The 22302-nt window shown below is 54.3% G+C and overlaps 5 protein-coding genes across 5 annotated transcripts; 3 read left to right on the forward strand and 2 right to left on the reverse strand.

Annotated features, from left to right (window-relative positions):
- Positions 1 to 62: 62 nt before the first annotated feature.
- BDP81DRAFT_328323 (ABC transporter) lies at positions 63 to 4159 on the forward strand (the record flags this gene model as incomplete). Its single annotated transcript, XM_060585205.1, has 2 exons — positions 63 to 1853; positions 1904 to 4159. 2 exons carry the CDS (start codon positions 63 to 65, stop codon positions 4157 to 4159), a joined length of 4047 nt encoding a protein of 1348 aa, XP_060441060.1.
- A 707-nt stretch (positions 4160 to 4866) lies between these two features.
- Positions 4867 to 7201, forward strand: BDP81DRAFT_436080 (peptidase family M20/M25/M40). The gene has a single exon (XM_060591099.1). The coding sequence runs from the start codon at positions 5004 to 5006 to the stop codon at positions 6738 to 6740; it is 1737 nt and encodes a 578-aa protein (XP_060441061.1). The 5' UTR covers positions 4867 to 5003; the 3' UTR covers positions 6741 to 7201.
- Positions 7202 to 10502: 3301 nt separating this feature from the next.
- Positions 10503 to 11021, reverse strand: BDP81DRAFT_436082 (uncharacterized protein). Its single transcript, XM_060591100.1, has one exon. The coding sequence runs from the start codon at positions 11007 to 11009 to the stop codon at positions 10821 to 10823; it is 189 nt and encodes a 62-aa protein (XP_060441062.1). The 5' UTR covers positions 11010 to 11021; the 3' UTR covers positions 10503 to 10820.
- A 1478-nt stretch (positions 11022 to 12499) lies between these two features.
- On the reverse strand, positions 12500 to 13425 carry BDP81DRAFT_98444 (uncharacterized protein). Its single transcript, XM_060596550.1, has one exon. It carries the CDS (start codon positions 13091 to 13093, stop codon positions 12590 to 12592), a length of 504 nt encoding a protein of 167 aa, XP_060441063.1. The 5' UTR covers positions 13094 to 13425; the 3' UTR covers positions 12500 to 12589.
- Positions 13426 to 19089: 5664 nt separating this feature from the next.
- Positions 19090 to 21431, forward strand: BDP81DRAFT_453005 (fungal-specific transcription factor domain-containing protein; the record flags this gene model as incomplete). The annotated part of the gene is made up of 2 exons (XM_060592795.1): positions 19090 to 19702; positions 19753 to 21431. The coding sequence occupies 2 exons, from the start codon at positions 19090 to 19092 to the stop codon at positions 21429 to 21431; spliced, it is 2292 nt and encodes a 763-aa protein (XP_060441064.1).
- Positions 21432 to 22302: the final 871 nt, after the last annotated feature.

The raw sequence follows: 22302 nt of genomic DNA on the forward strand, positions 1-22302 counted from the left end.
CATGCGCTCGCGGTGGCCGTATCTGACATATGGTCTTCCTCATCGCGGTTGAATCGCCCAACATGTCTTCGACATCAAACCCGGCATCCAACGACGACGGACCAGTCGTCCTCGAGATGGACAAGTTCGACCACCAAAGCTCCATCGAGAAATCAGCTCCTTCACATGGCCCGGACCAACCTGAGGCGGCGCGCTTCTCGCTCTCTGGCGCCGGCCACATCTCTCTCGACGACGTCGAAGCAGTCAATGTCCAGATTCGCGATTTAGCTGTCACCGTCGACACCTCGCCTTCGTGGTGGGACCCTGCAACCTACCCCGAGCTGGCAAAGTCAAAATTCAACCCTGAACCAAGCTCCAAGAATCTGATTTACCACGTTAACGCTTCCCTGCAACCGGGCACGCTGACAGCCATCATCGGCGGTAGCGGTTCCGGCAAGACAACGCTACTGAATATGCTATCGGAACGCATGATCAGTGCGCGACTCGCCCAAAGTGGTCGCATCACCTTCAACGGCAATGAGGGCATTCACAATGCGCGACATGCCTATGTCATGCAGCAGGACATTCTCCTGCCTTCACTGACTGTGCGCGAGACACTGCAGTATTCTGCCGATTTGAGGTTGCCGCCTCCGACGACTGCCGAAGAACGAGCTCGCATCGTGGAGGAAGTCATTCTCGAACTCGGTCTTAAAGAATGTTCCAACACGAGGATAGGAGATAGACAGCACCGGGGATGCTCTGGGGGCGAGAAGCGGAGAGTCAGCATTGGAGTTCAATTGCTGGCCAATCCGTCAGTTCTCTTTCTCGACGAACCAACGACTGGCTTGGATGCGACGAGTGCTTTTCAACTGATGCGCACGCTGAAGAAGCTAGCCACCAAGGGGCGAAACATTATCACCACCATCCATCAACCTCGGTCGGAAATCTGGTATCTCTTCGACAACCTCATCATTCTCACAAAGGGGAGTCCAGTCTTCTCGGGCCCTGCAAAGAACTGCGTGCCCTTCTTCGAGGGCCAAGGGTTTAAACTACCCACCTTTGTGAACCCTGCCGAATTCGTCATCGATATCGCTGCCATCGACAATCGCACGCCCGAACTGGAGCAGGAGACAACGGAACGGGTCAGTCAACTGAAGCAAGCATGGATTCACGAAAGCAGAACGATTTTCGCGCCAACAGACAAGGCGGTTGAGAGCACGTCGAATGGGAAAAGGCTCACCTCCAAGACCAGCAAACACGCCTCTTATACGAGACAACTACGGGTCCTGACCAGCAGAACGTTCAAGGTCACGTACCGTGACCCAATGGGAATGCTAGCATCGACGACAGAAGCGATCCTCATGGCCCTCGTAACGGGGTACATCTTCTACAACCTGCCCAGAGACCTCTCGGGTATCCGCTCCCGCCAAGGCGCGCTCTACACTGCTGCAGGCCTCCAGGGATACCTAACACTCATGTTTGAGGTCTACCGACTCACCGTCGATATCCCAACCTACGATCGCGAGCACAGCGAATCGTGCGTTGATGCGATGCCGTTCCTGTTCTCTCGCCGCTTGGCGCGGCTGTTCACCGAAGATCTACCCGTCCCTTTTCTGTTCTCCGTCATTTTCTACTTCATGGGCGGCTTTGAACGAGATGCCAGCCAGTTCTTCATCTTCTTCGCCGTCACGGTGCTGAACCACTACATTGCTGTGACGTGCGCAATCACATGTGTCACGGCGTCAAGAAACTTTCCTGGCGCGAGTCTGATTGCCAACATGGTATTTACCCTGCAAAGCATGGCTTGCGGCATGTTCATTCAAGCAAACTCGATCCCAGTGTATGTGCGGTGGCTGAAATGGATCACATACTCGGTAAGTTTGGATGAAAGAGCTACCGGCATGGTCATGCTAATGTTGCCCAGTTCTATTCTTTTGGCGCCTATTGCGGCAACGAGTTTGAAGGCTCCTTTTACGACTGCCCATTTGATGGCGGGGCCTCAAATCCAGAATGTGTGCAGTATACGGGCCGGTTCATCATGGACTCTCTTGGGTTTCCGCGCAACTGGATATGGAGGCCGATTGTTGTACTGGTTGCATTCATCGTCTTGTTCTGTATCTTATCCGCCATCGGACTCCAGTACATCAAGCAAGAAATGACTATTGCTCGTGCGAGAGTCTCAGATACCGATTTATCGGCCGGCAAGGAGAAGATGAAGACCCATTCCATCTCCGAAATTCGCACCATCGACGTAGGACTGGAAGACTTTGCTTTAGCTTTGGACAAGAGAGCGGCTTCGGGCAAGAAGCTACCAACCAAGACGATCCTGAATCCCGTCAGCACGACGTTCGAAGCAGGGAAGTTGAACGTCATCATGGGCCCCTCGGGAAGTGGCAAGACGTCTCTTCTCAATGCAATGTCCTTGCGACTTCCCAGCAGTCTCAGCACACGCTATAGGCTGTCGGGAAAGCTCACCTTCAATAACGCACTACCGTCCAACTCGGTCATCCGCTCGGTGTGTTCGTACGTGTGTCAGGACGACGACGCTCTCCTGCCATCTCTGACGGTACGAGAGACGCTCCGATTCTCTGCGGGCCTACGCCTACCAGCCCACATGAGCAGCGACGAGAAATCCAAACGCGCAGAGGAGGTCTTGCTGAAGATGGGTCTCAAGGACTGCGCGGATAACCTTGTTGGCAATGAGCTCGTCAAGGGCATCTCGGGGGGTGAAAAGCGACGAGTCACCATCGCTGTACAGCTACTCAGCGACCCGCTCGTGCTACTGCTGGACGAGCCGACAAGCGGGCTGGACGCCTTCACAGCCAGCTCCATCATGGAGGTTCTGCAAGGTCTCGCCAACGAGGGCCGGACGCTGATCCTGACGATTCACCAGGCGCGATCCGACTTGTTCAAGCACTTTGGAAACGTCTTGCTGCTTGCCCGGGGAGGGTCACCCGCGTATGCAGGATCGGCGAAGGAGATGCTGGCCTACTTTGAGCGTCAGGGGTTCGGCTGTCCTTCTCACACCAACCCGGCCGACTTTGCGCTGGATCTCGTCACGATCAATCTACAACAAGAGACAAGGGAGGTCGAGAGCAGAGAAAAGGTCGAGGCTCTAATCGGCGCATGGGAGAGACATGTCAAGATACCTGCAGTCAAGACGACGGGAGAGGGGCCTTGCATCGACGAGGGCCAGGAACATGAAGCAATCACCCGCTCCTCAACTGGGCGGGCCAACGTGGGACAAACTCGAAAATCTTCGGCCTTCAACAAGGCCAGCCTCGCAACCCCAGCCGAGCTAGGCGCTCTCGTCCGCAAACGCGCCTCCTTCTTCGTAGCCTTCCCCCTCCTCGTCCACCGCGGCCTCATCAACTTCCGCCGCCAACCGCCGCTCCTCCTCGCGCGCATCATGCAGGTCGTGGGCCTGGGCATCGTTCTCGCGCTCTTCTTCTCGCCGCTCAAGAACGACTACTACTCCGTGCAGAACCGCATGGGCTTCGTGCAGGAGATTGGCGCCTTCTACTTTGTAGGCATGCTGCAAAACGTCGCCGTCTACCCCGCCGAGCGCGACGTGTTTTACCGCGAGGACGACGACGGGGTGTACAGCGTCGAGGCGTTCCTGGCGGCGTACTCTGTGCTCGAGTTCCCCTTTGAGATTATCAGCTGCCTCATCTTTGGCGTGCTCGCGGATTTGGCGGTGGGGTTCCCGCGGACGGTGACGATGTATTTTGTGTGCGTGTTTTCGTGCTTTGGCATCGTCTCGTGCGGCGAGTCAGTGGGCATCATGTTCAACACGCTCTTCAACCACACGGGGTTCGCCGTGAACCTGACGTCGGTGATATTGTCTGTCGCCAACACGATGGCGGGTGTTCTCTCCATTGATATGCCGCAGCTGTTCAAGATCTTCAATTACCTCTCGCCCATCAGATACGGTACGCGCGCTCTGGCGCCGTATAGCCTGAGGTCGGTGACGTTCACGTGCGAGGACGGGCAGAGGCTGCCGGATGGACGGTGTCCGGTGGAGACGGGCGAAGACGTGCTCGACTTGTACAAGTTCAACGTGGACCCGAACGTAAACATTGCAGCACTGGCTGGGTGTGTTATTGTGTATCGGCTGGTTGCGTGGGCTCTATTGAGAGCTGCGCGGACGCGAATGGAGGGGCTGAAGAGGGAGAAATAGGCGGGTTGCATAGCTTAGATACCACCAGTCTTTACGTCTCTTCATGATCGATTTGCTAAAGAACATCACCTTCGGCTAGGTGATGCCGTTGCTATATCCGTATCCGCCAGTTTGGTGATGTTCAACTCAATGATAGAGTCCCACTTAACATCCCAATTCTGATGATAAAGCTCCGATACAGGGGGTCGCATCGAATCGAAGCTATCCTGAATTTAGCCATAGAGCCGAGCAGAGCTCGAGCTTCAGCTTTACCAAATAGCCGAGGAGAAGCTGCAAGGAAGACAATCCCACTGCCTGGTCAGCAACATCCCGGCCGGGTGGTGCGAAGCCAGCCGATTGAAGCCGATGAAGTCCCAATCCGGAAGCTGCACAACGCTTTGGAGCCCCGCATGAGGAGTTGAAGATTCGATAACTTGGAGATAAGGTGGGCTGGCATCCCAATATCGTTATCAATGGAAGCTATCCGTACCCTCATGCCGTCCATCAACAGTTGCGATAACGGCGCCGAAGGATCGGAGCTTTCGAGGTGCTTTTTGGGTTGCCAGTTCGGATGAAACGGCGGGGAATCGGAGGGGGACCGTTGGTTGACACGCGGTGCATGCATGCACTCATTCGTCTCATTTGTCATACACGATGAACCCCGTCGCGTCGTCTTCCATGACTTCACCTCTTCATTCTCAACCTCACTCTCATCTTCACTCTCAACCCTCACTCACTCACTCACTCACTCACTCACATCCTCCCACCGCCCCCAAAGCTCCGCAAACAGGCGAGCAGCAAATAGTATCAATACATCACATAGCATTGTCTCAATTGAGTCTTCACATTGCCGCTGATAGTCGACATGTCCGAGAAACTCCCCCTCGCGCACCCGGCGCCCGAGCTCACAGCTCCGGAACCACGCCGCCGCCGGACCGCGTGGTGGTCCCTCATTCCCGCCGCCCTCCTCCTTGCCTACCTTCACAAGCCGTCTGCCTCGGCCATCCCGTTCCTCGGCCACGGCCACCACCGCAACGCTTCCCCCGCCGCCAACGCCTGCCACCAGGTCGACCCCCTCTTCCCGACCCAGAACTCGTCTGGCCTCACCAACCTGGACTCATACCTCGATAGCCCCAAGTTCCGCAATGAGACCGTTGCTCGCCTCTCGGGTGCCGTCCAGATCCCCACCGAATCCTTTGACAACTACGGCCCCGTCGGCGCCGACGACCGCTGGGACAAGCTCCTCCCCTTCTCCGCCTACCTCGCAAAGACCTTCCCCAAGGTCCACGACACCCTCCGCCTCGAGCGCGTAAACACCCACGGCCTGCTCTACACATGGCAGGGCTCCGATGACAGCCTCAAGCCCACCGTCCTCATGGCCCACCAGGACACCGTCCCCGTGGCGCCCACCACCATCGACAGCTGGACGCACCCGCCCTGGAGCGGCGCCTACGACGGGACCTACGTCTGGGGCCGCGGCGCCATGGACTGCAAGAACTCCCTCATCGGCATCCTCGAGTCCGTCGAGCTGCTCATCGACGCCGGCTTCGCCCCCAAGCGCACCGCCATCCTGTCCTTTGGCTTCGACGAGGAAGTCTCCGGCGAGCGCGGCGCGGGACACCTTGCGCCGTTCCTGCTGGAGCGCTACGGCAAAGACGGTGCCGCCATCATCGTCGACGAAGGGTCCGGTTTCGACTCCCAGTGGGGCCAGACGTTTGCCATCCCCGGCACGGCCGAGAAGGGCTACATCGACGTCGAGGTCATTGTCCGCACGCCCGGCGGCCACAGCTCCATCCCGCCCGAGCACACCGGCATCGGCATCCTCTCGGAGCTCATCACGCACATCGAGGCGAACCTGTACAAGCCCGAGCTCATCTCCGGTAACCCGTACCTCGAGAAGCTCCAGTGCGGCGCCTCGTACGCGCCAGAGTTCCCCGACAACCTACGCAGACTTCTCCCCGCCGACACCAGCAAGCAGATGTGCAAGAAGAAGACGGACCGCCTCGCCAAGGAGGCCGCCAAAGCGGGCCCGCAGGTAAAGTACCTCTTCACCACCTCCGTGGCGACCGACATCATCGAAGGCGGCGTCAAGATCAACGCGCTGCCAGAGCGCGTCCGTGCCGTCGTCAACCACCGCGTCAACGTCGGCGACAAGACGGCCAGCGTGCAGGAGAAGCTCGCCGCCATTGTCCGCCCCGTCGCGGACAAGTATAACCTCACCCTCCACGCCTTTGACGACGAGGCCGAGACGCCGTCGAGCATCACGCTCAAGGGCAACGACAAGGTGCTCGAGCCCGCGCCCGTGACGCCGACGTCGGTGGAGGGCGTGACGCCGTATGGGATCCTGTCGGGCACCACGCGCGCCTTGTACGGCGAGGAGATTGTTGTGTCGCCGGGGATTATGACGGGTAACACGGATACCCGGTACTACTGGGACCTCACCCAGCATATCTTCCGCTTCCTTCCCGGATATGATCCCGAGAGCGACGAGTGGGCGGGTGTTCACACCGTCGATGAGAAGACGAGCGTCTTGGGCCACGTTAACCTCGTCAAGTGGTACACCATCTTTTTGAGGAACATTGATGAGGCTGAGTTTGCTTGAGCCTTGATGTACACCTATTTCTGTGGACGAAGGGAATGACGAAGGTGAATCTGGCATGGAATTTGTAGCTCAGGGAGGGTAGTCGCAAAATTGAGAACTGCGGTTCTTGAATGATGTAAAATGAAATAGTCCATACTCTCGTGGTATGCATCAAGTTTGCGCCTCACACGCTGCTGCATGTGTGCCATTTTCTTCACCCTGACGGATGTATCACCGATCGACTACTGTGACTCGATGGCTACAGGCCCATCAAGTTCCAACCAGAAGATACAATTGACGGTGTGAATTCCTTACAGGGACCAGTACTGCCCTCAGACTCATTGCACGATTTTCTCCGTCATGGATTATTTGACACAACCGCGGTCAGCCCATGTCTACTCTCAAAGTGTGGCCAGTGCTAGAAGCCCAATGCAGCATCCAGACGCAAGGTTATCTTCAGACTAGAGTAATTTCACATGGTCAAACTACTTATTCCGTAAGTTCCGACCTCGGTCTCTTTCGACTTGCACGTTGCCGTGCCCCAAAAATTACAATGTCATGGTGCCAATGTTATATGTCTGTATCTGAATATCATGCCCTTCTACTCGAGGCAGGTTGAAGCTTTTTGCGGAGTCTGTCGATCCAGGACCAGGTTCATTTTTAGGAGGAAAATTCGCCTTTATATAATATTATGAGAAGGCGGAGTTCTGTGTGTCTGTCCCGAAAACTCTAGATCAACTCGCTCCGCCGGGACACTGAACAGATACACGAGTAAAGTGCATCGTGCAGTCACTCACTACCTAGAGTATCTTACCCAGACTGTTCGACGGAAGCTATATCTTTGCAAAATACTTCTGATCTCTCTTTACCGTGAACTGATGATCATCCCTCGTATACATCTTCAGAACATTCAAGCCCAGGCTTATTCAGCTCGCATACTTTCGTATTTCTCGCTCCTTTGATCCATCAGAGAATGTCTTGAAGCTTTTCGTGCAGTGATCCAAAGAAACACGAGGAAAACCGACACGTCCATGCCTGACTAGAGGATGCCACAGCGTTTCCAAGGAACTTTTCAACAGTAGATCCTATCAATTTGATGAATAGTAGATGTCTTGGAATCATGAGGTCACAAACAAGGAGATGTCAAAGATGAACTTGCGGAATGCAAGATGTATCAAGGGATACAATATGCGATTTGAAAACTCAGCAAGACGTCAGACAAGAGTCTATCAAGTATGCCGTTGAAAGTCCTCTGTGTAAAGTGTAACGACAGAAGTCAAGTTCTTCAGCACTTTACCCCTGAAAGTTCTTTGTATAAATCAACTTGCAACAACATTACCCAAGAATTTGGCGTCTATATTGGAAGAAAAGACATCAAGCCGATTGATATCAAGTCAGTCTATCTGCAGTCAAGGACAGAATGCGCTATCTATCTCTTGCAACTTTTCGATTATCCTAACCCGTCCTTTCAGACCATCAGCCATGTAGAACAGTTCAAACAAATCCTAGGAGACAAGCCTTTGGCCTTACGCCGAGTATCCCATCAATTGCTAGATGGCGTTAATACATGTGTACGTACTTTTATGATAGGTATAATGAATCATAGATTAATCCGACTCTATTTCCCTTCTATCTGCCTATGGATAATCTCGTGGTGGAGCAAAATTAGAGAAAGACCGGAGACGGATATACTGATGCCATCTACTAAGCAGTTAATGGGATAGACGACATAGCACAAGAACCATGAACACAGTATACTGTAGTGCTACACGACTACTCTCGGGCCGTTGACTGTGCGTCATGTAGTGGAAGCAACATATCAATCACCTCCTAGCTCCATTGAACTCTCTCCCATTGGGCCAACAAAGACGGCAGATGAATTGAGGTATCCAAACATGGGTCACACAAAATTCTTTAAATGAACAATAGCAAGAGGTAATTCATAGGTTGAGAAATGGGAATTTGTTGAGGCATTGTCCCGAAACGCCACAAAAAAATAAAAAAATAAAAAGTCAAGACAATCAAGCATCTCACTACTCCTTACTCGAAAAGCAAAATATCACGCCGAGCCCGCACTCTGGATACTTTTGTCTGTGCATCCAAAACCCACACTTGGCAAGATCCGAGCAAAGACAACCTTTCAGATTACTGTCTCGGGGTTTTCGCGCCTGCAACGAGCCATGCGCAGGGTAACGTTACGGGGTCTGGTCTTACACGAGAACGAGAATCATGGATGCAGATATCAAATCACCACAACTCGCCTCTCCCAAAAGGGAAACAAGATTTTAAGAGCTTGTCGAGTCATCCGAACCGCGTATCAGGCGCCAAAAAAATGAACTGCTTCAGCTCGAACCACTGAACTCTGATTGAACCATGTGTCTCAAAGCACTCGTAGAAAAGACACTGGTTTTGCACCGCCCCCCTGAATTACGATGAAGAGCAAGCGACACCTACATACTTGAGCACACCTCTATATTTAGGCAAAGATAACCAAGATATCCATACCCTCTCACTTACACCTCTGTCCTAGACAGATAACCCCGGTGGTCATCAGTCTTTGGGTCTCACATGTCGGACCTCGGACTAGCTGGCAGCCTTGAAAACCGGGAAGCTGAAGGAGGAGGGAGCGCTTGATCATGGGCTGGCCGCTGCTTGGTCGTGTGGTTGTCTATCAAAGCCAATGGATTGTGTCTCTGGGTCTCCGTCGCTGCTTGATCGTCCGTGATCCGTTAACTAGTTTAATCCCGCTAATGGGAGAGGCATTGCTAGTGGAAAGTGACATGATAAATGGAACGCCTGGAATGGCGCGCTGAAGAACTGGTTCATCTGCAGGGGTGGTACTGGGCGGTTCCATCTGACACACACTGGTATCGGGCATCGTTCATCGTCCTGTGAGGTCAGTCGACCAAAGATTTGAGAGGCGAGAAGCTGGTGGATACCCAGATGTCGGTCATTCCGATTAGATCCTGTAGACTGCGGGAGATCTCCGTATGCTGCGAGATTCAGACGGGGCGAGGCGAGATATCTGGGCAGAAATCCACTACGGAAACGAGGACTTCCAGCCACTCCTCTCGAAGAATGTTTCTGCATGTCACTAAAGACAAATATACTGGTAATGATGACGGGCAGCGATGCGGTGAGGCCAGGTTCCGAACCAGATTTAGGCACCTGGGAACTTACGGATGACTAGTTTGCGTAGACACCACCCTCGCGAACGAGCTAGATCTGACCTAGACAAGGTTAGTGGCGAAGAGGCGTGCTCGGGCTTGCCTGTCTCTGCCCAAAGGTGGAACTCTGGAGAAACAAATATGAGGCCCTCACCGTACTTCTCTGAATGTTTCAATGACAAAAACAATGGCCGAAGACCGTGTTGCGGCACATAGTAAGGTGGTCTGGAGCGTAGTTGGACGTTAATGTCATGACAGGTTGGTGAGCTTTGGCGGGGTAGACGTGGTCGAGGCGCTGTCAGATGCAAGGAACTCCCCTTCCCCAAAGAGCTGGAATTGGCATGTTCCCTACAATACGTCGACGTGTTTGGGTTCCCGGGTCTAGGCTGCTTGGACGTTGGACACCGCCTTTTCCCGCTGGGTCAGTCCTGTAAAAGATGACGGCCGTCAGAAACACCTTTCAGTCCTGGACAACAATGAGCCCTGCGTCTGTTTCTTTATGTCCGAGAAAAGTGCGCTAGTTGTCGATCTAACAAGGCTGTGCGATGTAGGTCGAACACTGGAATGCGAGCAGTCGAGCGTTGATGGAGGTGGTTGGCCAGCAGGCAATCAATTACATTCTGTGGGAGGCCAGCTGACTTCAAAACTATCCCTGTCGTCTTGCGCCTTGCGACTGCGAATCGCCTCTGGCGCGGTCTGAATGCTGGCAGTGTGGGAAGTAAGAAGTAGGAAGAAACAAGATTTCATTGTCCGGGGTTGGCTGTTTACTCGGCGATGACCATGAGAGAGCTGGAGCCTTGTCTAGACCGCCAGGATTCGAATGTGTGGTTTTGCTGCCCCTAGGATGTCATTCAGCGCCAGCTGGAGAAGAAGGCCGGTTCGCACCAAAAGAAGTTTGCTACTCTGTGCGTTTGGGCCTGGCTCGAGGTTGGTTTCAATCTCGGTCTTGACGGCAGCTCGCGAGCCCTAACAAGATAGATCGGACGGTCTTGCCGCTAGATTGGCGTCTCCCCGACGGAACGCTTGCCCAGGAACGTGGTGCGCGCGATCTGGCGGTGTGATGTCGCATCCGAACTTTGAGGCACTGGCCGTCTTGAGATCCCTTTCGCTCCCGCAAGCGCATCGCCCCCAGTCTTGTGGGTAAAATGAACCACTGCGCAAGCACGCAAGCCATCTGTATCCGTAAGAGGTATCCGTACGGACACTGAATGCACGGGAGAGGGTTGATGACGAGCAGCAGCACAACAGCATAGCTGACGCGGTGCATGAGGACTCCGGAGACATGGACATGCTGGCACGCAGGCATCTAGCTTGTTGGCCGCAAAACGCTTCAAGCGTGGGGCCGTGGGCAATCTCCCGCAACTTGTTGACTTGATCCCGTCACCGCTGCCGGCATCAGCCTGAACTGTATCGTGTTAAGTCGACATCCAGAGGTGATGCGTCTGATCAAATGATCTGGCAATCGCTTCAGGCTTGACTTAGCAACAGGCTGGAGCTCGGCGGGAGCAAGTGAGGCAATCGTCAAAGACTCTCTCTGTCTCTGATGAAACATCCACTTGTTGGCCCCCCTTGCGAAAATCCCCGAGTCTGCAGCGGCATGGATGGTCTCAGGTTGCTCTCTAACGAGGACCCCTTTCGGTTGGGGATGGAGACGCACGAAGGGCCAGCGGACGAACCAGAGCAAGATGCCTGCCGGGCATCAAGGACACAGAGGTAAAAGGCCCCCCCCCCACAGCCTTAGTCCCATAACCACAGCCGCCAAGGGCAAGGAAGGTGAATCGCAAAACGAGTCGAATGCGCACCAATGAGTGGAGGGTTGCGGCTGGCTCTCGGAGGGTGTGGTGGAAAGTATTGCCATGTATCTTTTTCGCTGCTCCTTTTCCCCCGCTACTGACAATTTTAGCTAGATCGACTTCTCTCCCCCCCATTTCGACAGGCATGGGCAAGGAATGGTGCTGTTGGCCATGGATCTAGGGTCGACGTAAGTAAAAGTAGTGCCCCGTCGAAGAGTATGAGAACTCGAGAAGTGATTTCTTCGCCTAAGCCCGGCCATGGTAGGAATGAGAGCCGATTCTTAGAGAGCAGTCCTCGAGGCTTGTGCATTCATTTTCGCAGCCTGTACGTAGGCCGACGGGTCTCATGAAAGTGGAATAAAAGAGGCCAAGCGAAGAGCGTGGAGACACGGAGGAACTTGGGTATTCGTACGAAGTAGGCCTCACAAGATGTCAATCAAGTAGGTAACTATGTGGGTGGATTAGCTGCAAAATAAATAGCCCCTCGCCGAGTCGCCGCATCATCTGCGCCCACATAGGCCCTGCAGGAAGGCCTTGAATTATCCGTACCGTTGCTCAGGTACCACCGGAGACGGGAACGATCACAGTATCGAGATTCATAGAGCAACCAGTAACCATGATCCATACTCCATACCCAGCGTACGGATACATGTGTCCATCCACACTGACACAGTAAGGTGGTGACTCGAGGGTGGTGGTGGACAAGCGGGTATAGAAGGTCGATTGGCATCGATTGCGCACTGATGATGATTCAATGTCGGTGGAGACCAGCCGTCGACGGCACGCACCGTCTCGAAAGTCAAAAGGCGACGGGAGGTAGCCAGATCCGACAACGGGCCAAGCCTCGCGCTCGGGCGGCGCCCTTCTCCGCCTTTATCGTCGTCGCTTTATTTGCTCCTCTATTGTCGTCTCAAGTTAAACAAGTTCGGCTGTCGCAGAGTCTCCCAACGTTCAAGTGATGAAGTATCTCGGCGATGTTCGGATAGTGATCGGCTGCCCTCTGCCCAGGACCAGCGCCGTTGATGCCGTTAGGCTGACTTGTTCTCGTCCTCACGACACGGATGTTGTCGTACTCGCATGTATGTGATATGTGACGATAAACCGGGGTTGGTTGAGCAGCAAAGGGTCGAAGCGTAAATAGGTCCAGTATCATGGCGAGCATCCTATGAAAGCCTTGCTCGGAAAGGACATGGGCCGCGTCAGTGGCGAGACGATAGACTGTTGACTGGGTTGGCCTGGTGGTCGTCTGGGTCAGCCTCGGCCAACCAGGGGCCCCATGGCTCTGGGGTACCAAGTTAGGCAATCCGAGACATGCCTCTATCAGATTACCCAGTATGGCCGGCCGGGAGAAAGACCAAGTTGCCCGCCCTCCTTGAGCGAGTTTAGCCGGAGCTAAGACGGCGTGTAAGTGCATACTGTATTCGTACGCATGTCTTAGCCACTCGTCTCGTTCACGATGTCACGATTACTGGATTCGTCTGGTTGCTTAGAGTGTTGTCGCGACTTAAGACGCGTGCAAGAAAGTTGTCAGGGTTTTGATTGCAGCTGCGACGAGAGGAGGGGGCGTTTCTCCAGTCCGCTCTTCCGGAGGTGATGTGACGTGATGCTGCCTTTTTCTTTTGAGCCCCGTGGCCCTCTCAATGGCCAAGGGCCATGGCATCGCAAAGCAGCCAACTTTGTTAGATATTTTTCCGACGCAAGCCCCGAGGAATAGAGCGAAGGGATGCATTGCGATGAGGTGCAACCACAAGGCCTGAGTCGTCAAACAGGGTAGGTGGGTAGGATTGAGATGCACCAATGGCCTCGAACCTTGTGCTGCCTTACCCTGGCACGGATATTTGGTTGATCGATAGCGGATGCGAGACAGCCAGGGCATGGACATCGTCGGCTTGAAATGTCGCGGCCCTCCTGAACGGGGTCGTCGGAGTGATCCAGTGGTTGGATGATATTGCCCTCTATCGCCAGAGACACCATGGACTCTAGAGTAGACCAGACTGCTGTAGTGTACGAATACGGACAGACGAGACCTAGGTTATCGATTCGGATGCCTCGCACTTTGCCGTGTGAGCGTGCCCAGGATGGCGAGCACGTTTCCAGATAAAGCGAACGACAGAGCAAAGTCAAGTCTAATACTCCGACGTACGGCTAGGTGTGTGTATCCGCACTCTGTAAAGATCATCGGTCCAGACTCCAGAGTAGTCGTATGGGATTCCGACTTGTCCGATCATTCCCAATACGAAAGAAAAAGGGTCGGGGGCCCCCAAGTCCCATGTCCCATGTGCCGGGCGTGGGGGCAGGCTCGCGTTGCACCGGCAGATGGTCGCTAACACTCCATTAGCATCAGGGCCATGACCGACGGGACACGAGAGAAGCTCAAACTTTAGTAGAGAAGCGACACCCATGCGGTCTCTCTGTTTGGGTTTGAGATGGGTATCTCGGCGCATTTGACGTTGGTAGCATCGTGTGGGAAGTTTGACGAGCCTTGGCACATATATCCGTGTGAGTGTCGTGCTGTGACCTCGATTGTGTGCAGACTCGGGTCAAGATAGACACGAAGTCTCTGTAGGTAAGGTATTCGTACTGGGTATTCGTAGATTGTTGCACCGAGTCTCGGTCAACCGCCGATGGATGGGGCTGGCCAAGAGGTCCGTAATGTCGTCTTCCCGTCCGGTCATGAGAACTCGGAGTGTCTAGCACAAAACGCGGAGTTTTCTCCGGCGAGGCAGATCCACGTAAGGTACGAATACTTTTGTTATTGAAGAAGGCCAAGAGGTCCAGGTAAGGGTCACAAGGATGGATTAAAACTGCCTTACGTAATGCCACTTTGCAAGCTCGCACGGATTTTCCTACTTTCCACAAGTGCTTGAACCAAGTCCGTATTACCTCTTTCCTTGAAATATGATCAAAGGTACGTTTACGGATACCTTAGCTAGAACAAGGTAGGTGCGGACACTGACTGGACAGGCTGAGCTTGGAGGAAGGAGAGATCCTGATTCAAGTGGGAACCCGGACGGGATGGCACAGCTATGTCTGCTTCGTGGACAGTGCACAGACGAAACAACGTGAGAGTTCAGAGTCAATGGGAAGGACCAGGTGATCACCTCAGTAAGGTACCCTAATAGTGGCAGGATGGCAGGCGGGAAGAGGAAGGGACGCACGAAATGCCAGGGACCTCTTACCTTCCTTACCTTGACCTCAGTCCTCAGTGCCAAGTGGAAGGTACGGGTACACGGTAGAGCAAGGTACCTTCCACCTCAGTGCACCACCACCTACAGATATCGTGCCTGCCTTTCCCACTCCCACAAGGTACCTTCCATTAGTACTGAGGTGTGTAAGGTAAGGTACTTTGGGCAAGTCCTTCCTGAATGGAAGAGAATGGAACACAAGGAACCCTCAGGCTGACATTTGCTTGTCTTTGCAATTGCCCGAGGATTTGCGGCTGTGAACATTGCAACTGTTTTTCAACTTCCATTTATTTCATTCCGTAGAATCAACACCAAACCATGCTGCAATCCCCTACTCCTCCTCGGCACCCCACGGACACTACCTACACTACTTCGCACCCGCAGACGATGAGTCTCTGAGAGTTGCATGGATTGATGCTCCAGCTTCCAGGGCCCCCCATCAACAGTCAGGGTCGTGCCCACTGCATGCCAGGCCCTGCAAGATTGGATTTTGAAGTTTGAACGCACCGGGGGAGCCACTAACAGTAATAGTAACAGGCTAACATCGCGCTAGATCATCGCCCTAATTAAACATGGAGTCGTCTTTCCACCCATATGTCGACATCCTCCCGCTGTTCCAATGTCCAGGCTCTCACCCTCGACGAAGTATCCGTACAGAGTAGGGATACATACGGATAGAGTCCAGCCTACGTGCGGCCTGCCCCCGTGCCTCCGTGCCTCCGAACCCTGGCGGCCCGCAGTCATTCGATGAGGTGCCGACCTTCTCCATCCTTTTCCGCCGGCAAGAAACCACCAACTAGGCGAGACGCCGGCCAAGAGTCCAAGACTGCTGAGCAATACCTAGCATGCCTCTGTGACTGTCACCACTCGATCCTTACGAATATACCCAAGACAATACGCAGCAAATCCACCCTGGCTACGCCACAAGGTACCCATATCCTGAACCTGAACCCCAGTCTCGTTGCCGACGAGCAGCCACATTCAAGACGACGACGACGAACACCAAAGACTCAAACTAAAGACGACAGCATCAAAGCAGCACCAACCTAACCATGTTGAAGCCCCAGCTTCCAAGTCAGTGCCCGCCTCCCACGTAGCCCGGCCCAGCGCGCCGCATCTGCATTGCAGCTTGCTTGCAGTGACAGGGCGCCATGGCACCAACCAGAACAACTCAACACTCCCGACAGGTTTCAATCTGAGGCGAACCCCCTTCCCCCCAGCTCCTATATCTCAGCCAGCCGTACTCCCATACATACATATGGATACTCTGTGAGTCCACGCTTCTCCTTCACTTCGCCATACGGATACATCGCCTTGCATCGCAAGCTTTGATGGCTCACGAGTCACCACTGGTGTCCCAAACAGCTGTAAACCCCGTGGCGCCCTCGCTCCCAACTCCCCTTCTCTTTGGGCGGCGACTTGTCTCCGCCCAAAGGCTTTATACCAGAGCTGAGCTGCGAAGCTGAGGCGCTTCCAACGCCCTGTCTTGACTAAATTATTTCCTAGACCTTGCCGTGGTTGGCTCACGACCACGCGATGGATCGGTGTACATGCAATGGCGGTCGAGATGGCGCTGTATTTCCCAGCTCTTTGCGGCTCGCCTTGCCTTCGCGGCATTTCGGCCGACATGACCACAGATGCTCAGTGTCTCTGACCCTGACTGGATCTCCAGACTCCATGCCATCCATCATGATCCTCAGAGACTCCGACACACCATGCCATCGATGATGGATCCCACTCACCCACGGTTCCACGGCCCCACCCCCACCCACAAATGGCTCCGCGCACAGCACCGGCCAGTCACGCCGCTCATCGCTCACCAGCCCTTTGCTGATTCGCCAAACGACGATAGACTACCCCGCCCCGTCTCTTCACCTTGACAGTTGACTCTGACCAGAGCCCGTCGTCTTTCCAAATCCAGCCGCCTGCATATGCAGTGACAGGCCTCAGAAGCATGACCTTCGGTCTCACAGTCCACCATGATATCATGGTACAGAGACTTCTCCTACGCTTCGCTGCCCCAACGCCCATGGACAAGTACCGACCAACGCTGGCTCAATTCGCTTTGTGCCCGAAATGGAGCAAACCACCGTGATCCCATCTCTTCCCTGGACTCTCGTCTCGTTCGCTGGGTCCTGACTCCTGCACGATCATTACGGCTTACCATAGGACAAGGTTGAAGGTGCCCTTATTACTTTTAGCCTCTTACACAGTACCTACGTGCCTACGGAGTGACCTTGGACTCTTGACTCTTGAGTCTTCACTGCTGGAACCCCCGATGTCCATCTCCGAGTTCCTCTCCTTCTCCCCACTCTTCTTGACACAACGCGACGCGATCCCAGGCAATGATGCACCCTCCTTGTCAGGTTTGTCTCGCATCGTCCCGGTCAGTTTTCTTCATCTTCATCGCGGCTGTCGGCCGATTGCCATGCCCTCGTTCCGCCAGCGGAACCAGTCCAAGGCGCAGGAGCAATACGGATAGATCCATTGTGATTTCAAAAACCGGCCACTTAGCTAGCCTGACCTCTTCAACTCACGAGTCGTGCGAATTGGTGATCGACTGTCAGTCGCCGGTCCCCTCTACAGAGTAGTTCTCGTCATCGTCAATACATACTGACCATGACCAGCCTGCAGAGAAACGGACTGTCGTCTCTCACTTTTTCACTCTTGTTAGCGTATAAGAATACTTTTCTTGCTCACCTCGTCTCAAGCAGTCAAGGTGGAGTCTCCGCGATACAACATGGCCGCGCATGACTTGAGCCCAAGGACTCAGGGAGTCGGCGCACAGTCCAGCTTTCTGGCCAAGCCAGCCTCTGGTCAATGCCAAAAGAAAATCTACGACGGCGAATCACAGCTCTTGAGACCATCGTGGGGTGGTGTCGTGCGGGTAGCGACTTGCAGTACTTGAGGGTACCTTGCTGTCACTGGCAAGGGTGGTCGGCCATATTGCGCTAGCAGCGACCAGGGCTGATGGAGGAGTCAGGAGGGGCCCGGCGAGATGTGGGAGCAGACAGGACGTTGGCGAGAGACTGAGAAAGGCATCCATTCTCTCTCGCTGTCACAATCTCCCCGTCTCTCTGTCTCTCTGTCTTACGCCGTCCGTTCACGCGTCCTCTCCTCTCTTCTTCTTCTCGACGACAGAAAACACCGGTCCGTATAATTAGTACTGCAGCACTGCAGCCTAGATGGAGGAGAGAGATGCTGCCAAGGATGCCCCGAAAATCCACTTGTCATCCACCGTCGACGAGAGCCAAGCTGACAGCGATTCGGTCGTGTCTTCTCTCCCCTCGCCGTTATACGGTGACCACTGGGCTCTTTAATTAGCATGGCCTTCCTTACGGCACTGACGGCACAGATGGGAACTGCCCTGGGGGCGGAGGAGCAAGGAAGCCAGTGGCAGCGAGCATCAAGACCCCGGTTGTCGTCTTGGCACAAGTCGGTGCGACGTGAGACCTCACCACCTCGCTGCTCACCTCACATCCCACACCGTTCTTATCCGCCCGTGTTCGCCCATGTTCGCCCATCCATCGTAAGGGTAATGGTATGGGTACTGGCAGTCTTGTTTCCCATACTCCGTACCCCCATCCCATTCATTCTCGCACCTTGCCTGAGGGGAGCTACCCAATGTGCTAGGGGACCTTAGTGCGTATGGGAGAAACATCGATTCTCTGCATGTCTTCCCTCATTCACCTCGAGACCCTGTCGCTGTCCCGACTTCCCACCCACTAGCAGCGCAGCTATCTGCAGATATGTATATGCATATCCCGCCCCTCGAAGCGGCTGGCCCCATATCCTGTCGTCCAACGACCCTCTTTCCTTTCCCACTTCGTCTCGACGACAAGCTGGTTCCCAAATACCCAACGATCATCTCTCCACCCATTCTCAGCCCCTCCATTCCACGTCGGCTTTTCAGTGATCAGCCTTTCCCTTCTTCTTGAGCGGACCGCAACGGTCTTGATCTTCAGAAGACTCTTGCCCGCTTCCCTGTCTTATCCATCTCGACATTGGTCACTCGTCCCCGAGAGATATCATTTGACTGCTGTCCTTTCCTTTCCTCCCCGCTCGACATCCCATAGCTTTCACCAGACTCGACAACTGATCGACAACCCCAGCCGTCCTGATCCTGTCGCCACCGCGTCACCTCCGAATCGCTTTACCAACTGGCCACCAGATTCTCGCCGATTTTGAATATTTCGTATTGGCATGGTCTCGCTAGTGACGAGCCATGGACTCTACTTCTCTCTCGATAGTTTCGGACGAAGGGGACCTCTCGTGGTCGGACAATCACAGTAACTCATCAGACGACAATATGCAAGACGAAATGCTGCTTCCACACCAACCAACCTCCCAAACGGCCGCGACTTGGATGCCTTCGGCCAGCATTCCTCTCTCTCTCTCCGGGCAGCTGTCTCCCGCCAGCGCCGCCGTGGATATTCCCCATTTAGAACCGTCTGGCGACCCGACAATGGTACACTCCGCATCCTCGTCCTGCACCGATTCCTGGAGCACCGGCCACGCCGATACGTGTGATGGAGACGACGCTGACAACGACATTGTGTGGGAACAGGATCCGGACGACATTCTCGCCATACCCAAACTTGAACCACTGGACGACGACTTGAATCTGGACGATGTCAAGGAGGCTCCATTAGCTCAAACACAAGCTACCTTGGTATCAGCCACAAGCTCGCTGAAGCAGAAGCGACCCCGAGGACGACCCCGCAAGCATCCTGTAGCATCGATTATCAACCAAAGTAAGGTGACCAAGGGTCGATCCAAGACAGGGTGCATTACCTGTCGAAGACGAAAGAAGAAGTGTGACGAGGCGAAGCCGAGATGTAAGTGTTGCTGACGCGCGACTGCTTGGATTCCTCTAACACGTAAGCAGGTATGAATTGCGAGAAGAATGCCGTCGTCTGTGAGGGCTACCATGAGAAGAAGCTCTGGAGAAGCGGCAAAGAAAAGGCGACCATTGGTGAGTGCTCACCTATGAACGCGGCAAAGATGATGGTGTCTAACACAGATGAAGATCACGTTGGGGATGAAGAGTCACTCGTTTTCACTGTGCAGCCTCTGTTCAACGGTGTCGACACGGTCGAGGACAAGATTTTCTGGAGACACTACGGCGTCCACCTCAGCAACGTCCTGACTGTCGAGGGGGAAGCCAAGAATGCCTTTAAAGACATCATTCTGCCTTTGGCGAACCTTCACCAAGGCGTGATGCACTCGATCCTGGCAATGAGCAGCAAACACATTGATTTTGACACACCGTACGGCGCCAAGTTACTCGAGAGAAACCCGACAACCACCCTTGAGGCGCTACAGGCCCGGTCAGCGTACCACGAGGAACAAGCGATGAAGACTCTGTACGCCGACATGAATCGTTCGGCCGATGAGGACAGCGAGGATCGCGAAACAATCTTGTCGGCCCGCTACGCCCAGATCCTTTGCCTCCTCGTCACCACGCTGATTGAGGGCGAACCTCACGGCGCGCATCGTGTGCACCTGAGCGGTTACAAGCAATTGATCCAAGAGACGCCTCCAGAGGATCCCGTCTTTCTAGCCTTCATCACCGAATTCTTCCAGTACCACATCTATGCAGACGAATTACTTTGGCATCCCGCAACTAACCGCCCACGCCTAGCCTCCGAAGACTGGAGCCCTCTGGTCCCGTTAGACTCGCCTCGTCTTCTGGGTGTTGCCGATGGCCTGTTTCAATACCTGTGCCACATAACCACCATCCGAAACGCCATCCGCGATAACATTTACAGACGCGCCGAGACTGTCGTAACGTATCACGTTCTGTATCGAGCGCAAGAGATTCAAGAGGCAATTGAGCAATGGATGCCTCTTTGGCCGCCCGGCGATAGCCGTCACAGAGTCGGGTTGGTTTACAAGCACATGATGTTCCTGCATCTCTTCCGCACAATCTACCCCCCTACTTCTCCAGAGAGACGGCCTTCTGTCTACTCTATAGCTACATCTGTCGCCACCTCAACCTCGTCGTCTTCCTCCCGCCGGCATTCACAGATCTCTAGGCCGTCTACTGCCACGAGCTGCGCCTCGTCTCCCGGCCTGAGACCTAGCATGGGTTCCGGATTCCCCTCTTCGATGCAGCTCAAACGGGAGCCAAACTCTCGAGGACCGTCCAGGACGAGCTCGATGCACGAATCCGATGCCGGATCCTCGAGCTGCGCTGTGATTGATGAGCAACGCCCAGCCTCTCCGCCGCCAGTTCGTCGCCCGCAACAGCATGATAATCGCATCACTGCTGCGGTGGACGAGTCCCTATCGATCATGGAGGGTTTCAAGCCATCAGACCCAGCGCTCACCCTGTTGCTGATGCCAAGTCTGGTTATTGGTACTACATGCTTTGACCCCACACAGCAAGAGCGACTTCGAGGCATCATCCGGTCCGTCCGGGGCTACACTGGTCTTCGCAACTGCGATAGAGTCCTCGAGGTCCTTGAAGAAGTCTGGCACCTCATGGAGTGTGGTGAATGGATTTCTGTCTGGGACTGGCAGGGCGTTGCCAGGCGCCTTGGGCTTGATTTCTTGTGCACCTGAACTAGCCAGTTCACGGCGGATGGCGCCAATCCATCCGCGCTGTTCTTGTACTCGCCAGATGCTCTTCACACTGTTTTTTCTTTTATTGCCTTCATCCCGGTATACCCGCGCGTTGTATTTTTCTTCTTTTTCTCTACCTTTTCTCTCACTCACATCTTCCCTCTTCCTCCTCGGGTCGGCACTATTGTGGTCGGAGTTACTGGAGGAAGCATGTCATGGGGGCGACATCATGTACAGGGGCCACTTGCATTCCGGCTTCGCACAACGCCATGGGATTGGGATAGGCAACGGGGGGGGGGGGGGGGGGGGGGGGGAGCGATTGTTGAACCTCGGGCATCCTAGACAACAAGACGGGATGGCAGTCGGAGATTGCTAGCTTGTCGTCACGTTGATCCTTTTTCTGCTCTCCGCACGGCGGCGTTTCTTTTTGTATCTTGGGAGGGTTGGCTGCCAATCTTTTATTTTCATATTTTCTTCTTCTGTCTTGTGGTTTCGTATTGGCTTTGGGTTAATGGGACGGACAAGGAACTGTCTGGATCTGGGCGGCTCGGACTCTGTTCCGATTTGAATTTTTCGCAACATCTGCTCTGCTCGTAGAACGGCTTCCCCGGTATTGGCTCTGGGGAAAGTTGGAAGCGATGCATGCAAGTATCGTAAGCCAGTATCATGGCACTGGAGGATTTGGTCGCAACACAATACAATCTGCGCTGGTTGCGCCTCTCCTCACTCTTGCAATCCCGTCTCACCTCGCACTCTGCTCTCATGCCAACCTTGCTGTTCACAGAAGCCATCTCGCAAGGTATAGTACCGTGTAGGTATCCGTAGACCACGCGTGTGGGATGGAGTGACATGCCGCCCTCAGACTTTGGAT

This window comes from Colletotrichum phormii (genome assembly GCF_030913505.1).
Source record: "Colletotrichum phormii strain CBS 102054 chromosome Unknown BDP81scaffold_21, whole genome shotgun sequence".
Taxonomy (NCBI): domain Eukaryota; kingdom Fungi; phylum Ascomycota; class Sordariomycetes; order Glomerellales; family Glomerellaceae; genus Colletotrichum; species Colletotrichum phormii.